Raw genomic sequence first — 12,575 nt, 5'->3', positions numbered from 1 at the left:
TAAAATAGCAAGCTCTACCCCAGCCCGGCCTAACAACTTTATCCTTCTTTTTTCTCCATAGCAGTCATCAACATTTATGTTGAACTACTCATTAGTACTGGCTAGGGAGGGCAGGGGCTTTGTTTTGTTTCCTGCTATAATCCCAAGGCCGTGGGACCAGGCCTGGCACAGAATCAATGATCAGTTAATGTTGAATGGATAAATAAATACCTTGGGTTTTTTTTTTTTCTCTTTTTTCATATAATGTTTGGCAAAGTATAAGAAGACTGAGAATACCCAGTATATGTGGAAATGTCATTTGTTACAACCTTTTTCAGGGGCAAAAGGGTAACATATAGGAAAAGGTCAAATGCACATAACCTATGATTCCCAAATTCCATGATGCATAATATAGATAATTGCAGAAAAACACAAATATGTTCACCAATACACTGCTTATATGTAATAATGAAAAACTGCATACAATCTAATAATAGTCTCACTTCTTAAATACAATGGATCTGCAAGGGCTACAAGCTCAGAGAGGAGAACTTGGGAGTGTTCAGCGCACTGACCGTGGCTCGGTAAGGATGGAGCCAAAAAGTCGAGATGGAAATTTGAGAGACTTGAAAGCTATATTCTAAAGAGTTTTGCTTGTGTACTACAGGCGATCAAAAACCTTTGAAGGAAGTGATGCAGTCAAATTTCGTTCCCCATAGCTTTCTGTGGCTCTAGGGTAGAGGTGGGCTGTGTGTGGCCAACTGGAGAAAATTAAGACTGGTGGCAAGTTACTTGCCACAGGCCAAGTAAGATCATACCATAATGGTCTGGATATCGACATTGACAACTCCTTCCTACCATCGCCGCCCAGAATCATTGAGATGATTGTATGTACGGATGTAAGCTATACTTCCCAGCTGTCTGACGATAAAACTCAAGAACACAGGGAACCTAAGAGGTTAAAATCGGTTAGACGTGCCAAGAGAATTCATGCGTTAAACTTGTACATGTACAGTTACGTGTCTTTGAGACAGTAAAGCGGAAACGTTCAGTAGGTTGCATAGGCACCTCGGGCTTTGCGGGAGCTTTCCTTCCTTCATCAGAACCGGGGCCATCCTGCGATCCCCAGTTCTTCCTGAATCCTACAAACCCCACCCCGGAAAGCCCTCGGGAGCCGTGCGGGCGACCCCACGCATGCGCAGTAGCACCACGCACGGGGACGACGGAGGGCAAGGCTTTTTCCGTAACCTAAAGCAACATCCCTCTGAGTCTCCATAAAAAAGGCGGGAACTAGCCAGCAGGCTGGGGAGTGATGGGACGCGCGCCTCCGCACGTCCCGCCCATTTCAGCCTCTGATTGGTGGGTGTACTGGGCTCGTGGCGGAGGGGCCTGCCACATAGGTTGTCAGTCTCCCGGGGGCGGATCCGGGACGCCGGTCCCGCCCCCTCCTCCCACCGCCCCGGCTGCCGACGTGGGGAGGGCGGCAGCAGGCCGTGAGGGCCGGGGTGTGGGTGCCGGAAGGGAAGGAGGGGGATGGGGGCCCTGCGGCTGCTGGCGGTGGCCCTCACCTGCTGCTGGTGGCCGCCGGGCAGCCAGGGTAAGACCCTGCGGGGCAGCTTCAGCAGCGCCGCGGCCCGAGACGCTGAGGGCCAGAGCATCGGCCACTTCGCGTTCCACGGTAGGTGCGGGGGCGGGGAGCGGGATGCAGGCGCGTGGGCCCATCCCGCGGGCCGCGCCTCTCCGCCTCGCTGGGGGAGGCCTGGAGCCGGCGGCGGCGACGCGGGGGACTGACCCCAGCCCCACCTGCACTTCCCGCGTCGCCGCCGGCGGCCCACCCCCGACCGCAGCTGCGGGAATCGAGGGATGCATTAATGCCAGCCCTGCTGTTGGTGCTCCCCACTCCCTGGTCAGCACCCTCCCGCCCGATTAGTGATTGCATTCTGCACTTGAAACACCGTTTCCCCCACCTTCCGCACACGAACGAAAGTACGGAGGACTTTCTCTGCTGCATCTTTCGAGATCCTTCCCTCAAGGGAGCATCGTTTGCTCACTCCTGTCTCAGCCTGATTATATACACTAAGGCACTGTACTTAACGTGTGCATTTGAGCTCCAGAACTTAGATTTACTGGGTTTAGTCTTTGTTCTTAAGATAATTTGCTAAAACCTACTTGAAGCAGAGAGGCTTTGGAAACCAAATAAAATACCTGCTAATCTAGTGGTCACAATTGCTAGGACAGTTTGGTTACTCCACTACTAAAGGAGTAGATTTACCATGGACCAGGAGGCCTAGCATTCACTTGGCAGAAATGCATGTAGGTGTGTCCTGGAAGCTTCATCATTTGTATCTGGCCCTTCCGAAAGGAGAACTGCATTTGATTCTTACTTCCTGGTCTCCCTCAAAAATCAGTAAGTCTTAAAAAATGAATGAATTTGCAGTTCATTCTAATTTTTGCTTTATTTGCACTCTCGAAATTTAAGTGATTTTCTTGGTACATACTTTTGGTACTGAATTTGACTGGTATTGTATTGCAAATAATTATTTGCCTTGATGAGGTTGGTATCCTTAATACAGTTTTTAGCATTAAAAGATGCACTGTCAGATTGTTGTCCCAGGGAGGATTCTTAAGAGAAGATAATAGAAACAAGAAACTATTTTGGTGTAGGAAAGGAATTTAAAGTATTGCGAAATTACAGAATTGGTGGTGTAAAGGGAGGGGAACCTGAAATTTTTTTTAAAAATCGAAGTGTTTAAAATAGTTCAGTAAAGTTTTCCAAAATCCAGTGTGGCACAGACCTTGGGTGAAGAGGAAACTCTAGAAACTTTATTATTTTTTAGGTCACATTTTTAGTTTTCTTAAATCAGCTGTCTGTAACTGTACTTTGAATACTGACAGTGATAGCAAAGACAGTACAATAAATGGCCCGAGCTGGACAGTGCTGGAAATCCAGATATCTCAAGGAAGTTTGAGGAATTGAGTGTTCCAAGTATATTAACACACATACATGCTCTTTCTATGTGTGTGTGTATATATATATTTTTTTATTATTACCAGTCTTCAGTGAATTTGAATTCAGTAAAATAATAAAACTAAATTATACTGAAATAATTAACTCAGAATGCGATTTAAGATGTTAAGCCTTCGAGTCACTTCTAAAATTCTGGATAATTTATAATGTAATCAATTTATGTAGGAGACTTGGACATTGCTTGATACATACTATACATTTAAATTTATTTAAAATGTTTAACAAAATGGTAATTATAATAACAAACATGACAACAGCACAGAAGAGATCTTAAAATGAAAACAGTCTCCTGCTTTACTTCTCCTCACCCAGAGTCCCTTTCCCTAGAGGCAACTACTTTTTGCCATTTCTGTTCAGGGCCTTAAATGTACTCAGTGTGTGCAACCAGGCTCATTCTATAATGTCTCACACCATCTATTGTTCTGCAAGTTCCTTTGTAAAAGTCACAGATGGCAAATTTTTTATCAGGTGTAAAATGTCTACCCCCAAACTAATTTGTTTAAACTTTCTCGCTATTAGCTATGCCAATTTTTTACGTTAAAAGTATAATATTAACACACATGTTATATTAGAAAACAAGAAAAACTTTGGTGGGAAATTTCTACAGATAGTTTATGAACAAATATTAAAGACATGGAGTGGTGGTAAAATGAGGCAAAAAATCTGTTATAGTGAATGTCCAGATACAGCAGAAGTTGCCGTTTATTCAGTGAAATGGCATCACTCTTCATTGGAAGTGTAAGGAGATACCACACATTAATTTGGATAATTAATATGAATAGTCTTTTGATTTGCACCTGAATGGGATGCTCATTCCAGTATGATCTATCTAGTTAAGTGAGATTTAAGAAAAACTGTGTTCTTGGGTATTCTTTAAGACTGATAAATCACTGAGCTCTACCTCTGAAATTAATAATACACTATATGTTAATTAACTGAATTTAAATTTAAAAAATTAAAAAAGAAAAACTCTGTGCTCTTTAAATTCCTATTTTGATAGAGGTGTTGAATTGTCTTACCGTGTCAGTTCCATACAAGACCAAACTAGTTAATAATTTTTGTTTTAATGTCAAGGTGACCATGCTCTTCTGTGTGTCAGAATCAACAATATAGCAGTAGCTGTTGGAAAAGAAGCTAAACTCTACCTGTTCCAAGCCCAGGAATGGCTAAAGCTACAGGACAGCAGTCATGGTTATAGTTGTGGTGAAAAATTATCCAAAGCTCAGTTGACAAGTGAGTATATATCCTTTTTTCTTTGATCATTAGATACTTTTTTTTTTTCCTCCTGAATGTTGAAATCTTTGTTTTCATACCAAGATGTTTCATGACACATCACACTGTGATGACATTTTGTCTAGTACATTTTAAGCTGAAGTTTTCCTTGATCAAAGGATAGAATGCCTCTCCCCTCCCCTTCTCATTAAAAATTTTTGAAAAATATCCAGATAGTGTATAAAGGCATACTTTATTTCATTCGGACTTCTTACCAGTAAGTCACATAATTCATACCAGTATGGCAAATATATTTTGGCCCAGTGGCAGCATGGAATGAACAATAGCATTGGTTGAATGCTTATTATCTGCTAGCACTGAGTAAGCACTAAATATGCATTATCTCATTAATTGTATGATTTAGCCCAAGTGCAACATGTTATTGGAACATGGGACCTAGTCATGGTGACAAAGTGTGTCATTTTAGGATGTACCAGCACCACATAATTTGTAAACTTCCAGATTTGTTTCTGGAGAAGCTCTAATTTTATTATCCTAGTTGCCTGTATCCTTGAACCCTTCCATTCTCATCAACACTATCCCAAGTATTAGGGTGCACTATCCAGAATTAGTGAAACTCTTTTTAATTTCTGTAGAAATGAAGGGCATATACCATGCTACCCATTTTACCCCTTGGAAGTTAATTGGTTGTAGGCGATACTAGAAGTGTGAAGCATCCATGAGAAAAAGTAGGAATTATCTCTCTCCTCTCTTTTCCCCCTATTTCACCCCCTTTTCCCCTACCATGTTCTGCATATCAGTGACTTTTAATCTTCTTTTAATCTAGTCAAGTAAAACATTGCCATTTTCTGAACTTTTAGTCTTCCTAGTCTCATCAGCTCTCTGGGTCCCTCATAAGGCAGCTAGCTGAATAGGGATAAGTGTGGGGTGCCTGGGTGCTCAGTTGGTTGAGTATCTGACTCTTGATTTCGGCTCAGGTCATGATCTCAGGATTGCAAGAGCGAGCCCCACATTGGGCTCTACACTTAGCGTGGAGTCTGCTTGAGATTCTCTCTATCCCTCTCCCACCCCCATCCCCCGGATCATGTTCTCTCTCTCAAATAAATAAATAAATAGTTTAAAAAAAAAGAGTAGAAGCCCCCCAATCCTTGCCACCTCTTGTGGGGATCTCTTATTTAGATTAATGAGATGACATTGACAGTATGCTGAAGAAGTCTTGAATGACTAGATTCAGACATCAAAGAGATAGTTGCATAAACTCATTTTACCCTTCCCCTGATTTTCAGAACTTACCTGGGAAATTCGTTTTGTTTGTTTGTTTTTTTACCTGGGAAATTTGTGCAAATGTTCATTATCAGTTATCTTTTCCTTCTATACCAATTTGGTCATCTAAATGTTCCACATATGGATAAAAAGTTCTAACCTTCCATTCCCACTCCTTATAATGTCCAAAACCAGTTCATCATCTTGCCCATCCAAACCTGGTCCTCTTCCTCTTCCAGCGCTCCTTGTTCAGGACCTGGCGCCACCATCTGTCCAATAAACAAGCTAGAATCCAGGGAGTCTTCCAACACTCCCTCTTTGACCTCTCCATCCTCTTCCAGTTTGTCAGTAAGTGACTTCTGAATATCTCTGGAATTCATTTGTTTTTTTTTGTCTCTGCCCCCACCCTGTTATTCTAGGCTGCCATAATCTTTTGCCTGTTGTAGTAGTCTCCTCTCCAGCTACTGCAGCCATGCTCGTGCCCCCTGTAACCAGAGTGATCTTTCTAAACAGCGGATTTGATCATGTCACGTTCACTTCCTCACCACACCTTGAAATATTCCAGTCATTTTCTTTTGCTGTTAGGACAAGACAGATCTCCTTAACCTGATCAGCAAAGCCATCAGGGTCTAGCCATTGTTACCCCCCAGTTCCATCTCACAGCACTGTCCCCTCCTCCCTCATTTTATTTGTAGGCTTGTTTTATTTCAGTGCTATCCTGGGCCTTTGCACAGACTTTGTTTGTTCTTCGCTTCCTCTTTGGCCCTTCCAATACTAAGTTGACATTTGAGTTTTTATAGCTTGTTTTCTCCCATAGCACATATTATAGTTACCACTTTACATTGTATGTATTTGTTATGAAATCAGTCAGAGCAGCAGGGCTCTTTTGGTCTACTCATTCACTCATTCACTGAGCACTTCCATTGTTTCATATACTAGGCAAGGCACCTGTGATAAATCAGGGACCAAAATGTACTCTTAAGGTTAGTGGGGGTGACAGAAATGAATCTGATCAATGGAATAAATGTGAAATTGCAATTGTGGTAAGTACTATGAATGTTAGTTACATGGTAGTATGAGAATGAAAATTTACCATACCCTAGTGCTTAGTTTACTAAGTGTTTGTAGGATGAATTGTCATAGAGCTTAGGGTTGAAGGGCTTTCATTTTTGTTTTTTTACTTTAATTCCAGTATAGTTAATACAGTGTTATATTAGTTTCAGGTGTATAATATAGTTATTAAACAACTCTGTACATTGCTCAGTGCTCATCATGATAAATGTTCTCTTAATCCCCTTCATCTTTTTCACCCATCCCTCCACCCATCTACCCTCTGGTAACCATCAATTTGTTCTCTGTAGTTAAGAGTCTTTTTTTGGTCTTTTTTTTTCTTTGTTAGTTTGTTTTGTTTCTTAAATTCCACATATGAATGAAATCATATGGTATTTGTCTTTCTCTGACTGACTTATTTCATTTAGCAGTATACTGTCTAGATACAGCCAGGTTTTTGCAAATGGAAGATTTCATTTTTTATGACATTTTGTGTGTGTGTGCGTGTGTGTGTGTATCACCTCTTCTTTATCCATTCATCTACTAGTGGACACTTGGGCCGCTTCCATGTTTTGGCTATTGTAAATAATGCTGCAGTAAACATAGGGGTGTGTATATCTTTTCAAATTAATGTTTTTGTATTCTTTGGGTAAATACACCATAGTGGAATTACTGGATTATATGGTATTTCTATTTTTAATTTTTTGCGGAACCTCCATACTGTTTTACACAGTGGCTGCACCAGTTTGCATTCCCACCAACAGTGCATTGAGGGTTCCTCTTTCTCCACATTCTCGCCAACAGTTGTTCTTTCTTTTTTTTTTTTTTAAGATTTTTATTTATTGGGGCGCCTGGGTGGCTCAGTCGTTAAGCGTGTGCCTTCGGCTCAGGTCATGATCCCAGGGTCCTGGGATCAAGCCCCACATCGGGCTCCCTGCTCCGCGGGAAGCCTGCTTCTCTCTCTCCCACTCCCCCTGCTTGTGTTCCCTCTCTCGCTGTCTCTCTCTCTCTGTCAAATAAATAAAATCTTTAAAAAAAAAAAAAGATTTTTATTTATTTATTTGACAGAGAGAGAGCGAGAGCAGGAACACAAGCAGGGGGAGTGGGAGAGGGAAAAGCAGTATACTTTATAAATGCATCCAAGTTTTTGCAAATGGAAGATTTCATTTTTTATGACATTGTGTGTGTGTGTGTGTGTGTGTGTGTGTGAGAGAGAGAGAGAGAGAGAGAGAGAGAGAGAGAGCAGGGAGCCTGATGTGGGGCTTAATCCCAGGACTCGAGGATCATGACCCGAGCCGAAGGCACACGCTTAACGACTGAGCCACCCAGGCACCCAACAGTTGTTATTTCTTGTGTTTTTGATTTTAACCATTCTCACAGGTGCAAGGTGATATCTCATTGTTTTTGATTTGCATTTCCCTGATGGTGCATAATGTTGAGCATCTTTTGATGTGTCTGTTGGCCATCTGTATGTCTTCTTTGGAAAAATGTTCATGTCTTCTGCCCATTTTTTAATGGATTATTTGTGGTTTTTTGGTGTGTTGAGTTGTATAAGTTCTTATATATTTTGGATACTAACCCTTTATCAGATATGTCATTTGCAAGTATCTTCTCCAATGTTGTCATTTTGTTTTGTTGATTGTTTCCTTCACTGTGCAGAAGCTTTTTATTTTGATGTAGTCCCAATAATTTATTTTTGCTTTTATTTCCCTTGCTTCAGGAGACATATCTAGAAAAATGTTGCTACAGCTGAGATCAGAGAAATTACTGCCCGTGCTCTCTTCAAGGACTTTTATGGTTTCAGGTCTCACACTTAGGTCTTTAATCCATTTTATTTTTGTGTATGGTGTAAGAGAGTGGTCCAGTTTCATTCTTTTGGTTGTAGCTGTCCAGTTTTCCCAACACCATTTGTGGAAGAGATTGAGGGGTTTTTTTGGTTGCTAGGTTGATTGCTTTGTATTTGGTACCTTTCATATCTGGCTGGTAGGTTGATTGCTTTGTATTTGGTCTTTTTCTTCCAGTAAAAACTTAGCAGGCAATTTAAAGCTTTGAGCTGTAGGAATTTAGTTTTTTATATTATGTTGTTAATGTTATACTATATACTATGTACACTTGCAAAAACATAAATTTTGTATCAGTCATATACCTTCAGTCACAGACCTTATGTGTGCAGGGAGAGAGCACAGTGCAGTGGAAAGACTGCTAAACTGAGAATCACTGCCTGTTTTCTTTGAGCCTCACTTTACCTATCTGTACAACCAGAAAGTTGGATAAGTTTTCATTAAGGTTCCTGAAAGTCCATTCTAATTATAACTCTTTAGGATGGAGTTGCATATATATACAAGGCTGCAGCTTCCAAAAACCTCTTGCAGTTGTTTCTTAGGCTATTTTTCCTTCTTCTCTATTCTTCTGTTGAGTGCGAGGGTATTCTTTGGAATTATTGGAATGGAAGATCTCAGGAAATAGGAATTTGTGAGGAATGAAGATTGTTTTGTTAAATTTTGGGACCTGGAAAAAATTAAATACTGATGATATATATATATTGCTTTCTGCAAATTTCATCAACTCTTTTCCCAGCAACAAAAGCCAAGTCTTAAGAAATATTCTCTAACTTTTATATATTAGCTGCCATATTTATAGTATGTTATTATTCAGGAGCTTTGGTGCGTTGAAACAAAAAGCATATCCTTAAATTCATGACAATGTAGTAGTACCACATATTTTTAAATAATTTCTTGTAGAAGTAATTCTCATTTCCTGGCCATTAATGAGACTTTAAAGAATTAGTAGCCATGGGACGGCTGGGTGGCTCAGTCGGTTAAGCGGCTGCCTTCGGCCCAGGTCATGATCCCGGGATCCTGGGGTCGAGTCCCACATCGGGCTCCTTGCTCAGCAGGGAACCTGCTTCTCCTTCTCTCTCCCTCTGCTTGTGCTCTGTCAAATAAATAAAATCTTAAAAAAAAAAAAAAAGAATTCGTAGCCTTTCACCTAGTTGGTAATGAGTTCATTAACTATGCCAAACTCCTCTGTAAAACCTTACTGCTGCTGTGAACTTTGAAAAGACTAGCAGATTTGAAAAATTCTGTAGTGTCGAATGTTGCTTTTGTGTATACATTCCCCCAAATTAATGTTTGAGAAATTATTTTTCAGTCTTCCTTTTTCCTCTTTCAGTAAAGTCATAAAACATCAGATTTTTTAAAAATGACAAAAGCTATTTTGTAGGTTTTTAAAGAAAGCAAATGAGACATTTAAAAGCACTGAAAATTATGACTTTATGTAAAAAAATTTAACAAGGAGGTTCAGGTTACAAGAGCTAAATATTTTGCTTACAAAACATTTTCAGTATTTTTATATCACACATAATAATTCCTTTTGTACATTTGGTATATTTTATAAATCATTGCAAGCTGTTAGCATTTTATTATCCTGTGCATTTTCTTTTATAACATGATTGGGCAGCTAGCCATGTGACACCATTCTCTGCAGTTCAAGTTTTGTTAATATGTGAGATACTAATTACATCAGCATGGACTACGTATGCTGTGTGGTAGTCTTTTGTCTCAGAAACAATGAACATACAGTTTTGTCAAGATGCTTGTTTCCCAGGCTTGCTAAAAAAGGCCACAAGACAAATAACTGAAGGCCAGTATCACTTTTTAAAGCATACTTTTGTTTTTATTTTATGTAAATCTGCATAATTGAAAATGAAACATTAAGAAGTATATTGGTGAAAAATGTAATGGTTAATTTTTATGTTGTTTTATCTAAGAAAAAAGTGCAAGTGATAAAATGGCAACATATCAGAACCTTTCTATTATAAAGTTCGGATTATGTAATTGTGAGCTGCTCATTTCAAAAGCCTAATTTCTGAGCCACTATTGCTCATATATTGAATTCTTATTAAAGGTCTTCAAATATTTAACAGAAACTAGAGTCTTTGCTATATTTTTCAAGAGGCTATACAGTAAAAAAATAAACCAAAAACAGTAGTATAAATATCAGCTAAATTAATATAGCCCCCCCCAAAATGCTGTGGCATTGTTAATAAAAATCATCTTGTCCCCTTTAACTACTGTTAATGAAATTCCCAGTTGTAAAGTCTAAGTCCTCAAAATTTGAATCCTGACTAGATAAATCCGTATCTCATTTATAAAGACAACTTAAAAATAGTGTTTTTTAACATTTTATTCAGGAAGTTTTCAATCATACAGGTAAGTTGAAAGTGTAGTACAACTAATATCAGTATATCCTTTGCTTAGATTCAGTATTTGTTACTATTTTGCTACATTTGCTTTACATTTGTGTGTGTGATTTTTGTTTTTAATCAAGGCATGGGAAAATAAGCTGTAGGTGTCATGAGCAATTCTCCATAATAACAATACCATCATGACACCTAAGAAAATGAATAAGTTCATAATGCCCCAATGCAGAGCCCCACGTTTATCTCAGAAAGTGTCTTTTGTTTATTAAAAAGCATTTTTCTTCAATTGAGAAAAAGATCAAGACTAACTGGCATGCTATGGGGGCAATCTAGAATTGGGAATAATCTTATATTTTAAGAATACTCTACTTTGTATAGAATTAAGCTCTTCATGTAGGATTTTCAGATACTGTCTCATTTGCTCCTCACAAGAACTCTGTGTTAAACAGGTCAGGTATCTTAATTTTACTACTGAAGAAACAGATTTCGAGAGGTTAAGCAATTTATTTGCTGAGCCGCAAGGTTATTAAGTAATAGCACCAAGACTTCCTCTTTTAACTCTTCTACTCTTTGTATTATACATAGCATTTGAGACACTATTCTCCTACTACTTCGTGGTAGTGTTAGTGAGTGCCTCAGAATCATAGTTTCAGATTTGGAAGGCATCGTAGACATCATTAAGTGTTTCTCAGAGGGGGTACTATTGGCATTTTGGGTGGAACAGGTCTTTATTGTATGAAACTTTACCTTGGATTGCATGAAGTTTAGCACGGCCTCCCTCCAAGGACCTTCTTAACTATTGTGACAGCAGAACTGTCCCTACACATTTTCAAATGCACTGGAGGGGAGCACAATTACCCGGGATTGAGAATCATTTATTATGCTCAACGTCACTAGCCATCAGGGAAATACAAATCAAAACCACAGTGAGATACCACCTTACACCAGTTAGAACGGCAAAAATTAACAAAACAGGAAACAACAAATGTTGGCAAGGATGTGGAGAAGGAGGAACCCTCTTACACTGTTGGTGGGAATGCAAGCTGGTACAGCCACTCTGGAAAACAGTATGGAGGTTCCTCAAGATGTTAAAAATAGAGCTACCCTTACGACCCAGCAATTGCACTACTAGGTATTCACCCCAAAGATACAGACGCAGTGAAAAGAAGGGGCACATGCACCCCAGTGTTGATAGCAGTAATGTCCACAATAGCCAAAATGTGGAAGGAGCCAAGATATCCTTCAACAGATGAATGGATAAAGAAGATGTGGTACATATATATACAATGGAATATTCAGCCATCAGAAAGGATGAATACCCACCATTTGCATCGACATGGATGGAATTGGAGGGGATTATGCTAAGTGAAATAAATGAATCGGAGAAAGACAATTATCATATGGTTTCACTCATATGTGGAACATAAGGAGGACCATAGGGGAAGGGAGGGAAAACTGAAGGGGGAGAAATCAGAGAGGGAATCAAACCATGAAAGACTCTGGACTCCGGGAAACAAACTGAGGGTTTCAGAGGGGACGGGGGAGGGGAGATGGGGTAACAGGGTGATGGGTATTAAGGAGGGCATGTGTTGTGATGAGCACTGGGTGTTATACACAACTAATGAATCATTGAACACTATATCAAAAACAAATGATGTGCTGTACAGTGGGTAACTGAACATAATAAAAAAAAAGAACCATTTATTAGTATAACTACCTTGTTTCAAAGAAAGGAAAAGGAGAATTAACCTTCATTCGGCAATTACTATAGGACAGGTATTGTGGTAAATGACTCATGTAACTTAGTCCTTCCACCAACTC

General features: G+C 39.6%; 1 protein-coding gene across 4 annotated transcripts in view; it reads left to right on the top strand.

Moving 5' to 3' along the window:
* The first annotated feature begins 1,425 nt into the window (after nt 1–1,425).
* The window catches only part of GPR180 (G protein-coupled receptor 180), a 29,037-nt gene continuing 17,887 nt past the window's right edge, over nt 1,426–12,575 (top strand). For 2 of the 4 annotated variants that reach the window (XR_010409948.1, XM_054506512.2), the window contains exons 1-2: nt 1,426–1,657; nt 4,082–4,240. Coding sequence is in view for 3 of the 4 variants with exons in the window: in XM_054506512.2 (XP_054362487.1) it covers nt 1,513–1,657; nt 4,082–4,240 (304 nt within the window). In the remaining variant the exon portion in view is untranslated. The remainder of the gene's footprint in view (nt 1,658–4,081; nt 4,241–12,575) is intronic. The other 2 variants (XM_045870152.3, XM_045870142.3) reach the window with 1 other exon arrangement.

The sequence above is a fragment of the Mirounga angustirostris genome, unplaced genomic scaffold, assembly GCF_029215605.1.
Source record: "Mirounga angustirostris isolate CCGP_5_RB_7025 unplaced genomic scaffold, mMirAng1.0.hap1 SCAF_3, whole genome shotgun sequence".
In the NCBI taxonomy this organism is placed as follows: domain Eukaryota; kingdom Metazoa; phylum Chordata; class Mammalia; order Carnivora; family Phocidae; genus Mirounga; species Mirounga angustirostris.
Note: the sequence above shows the minus strand (reverse complement) of the source record. Positions and strands in the feature narration are given on the sequence as shown.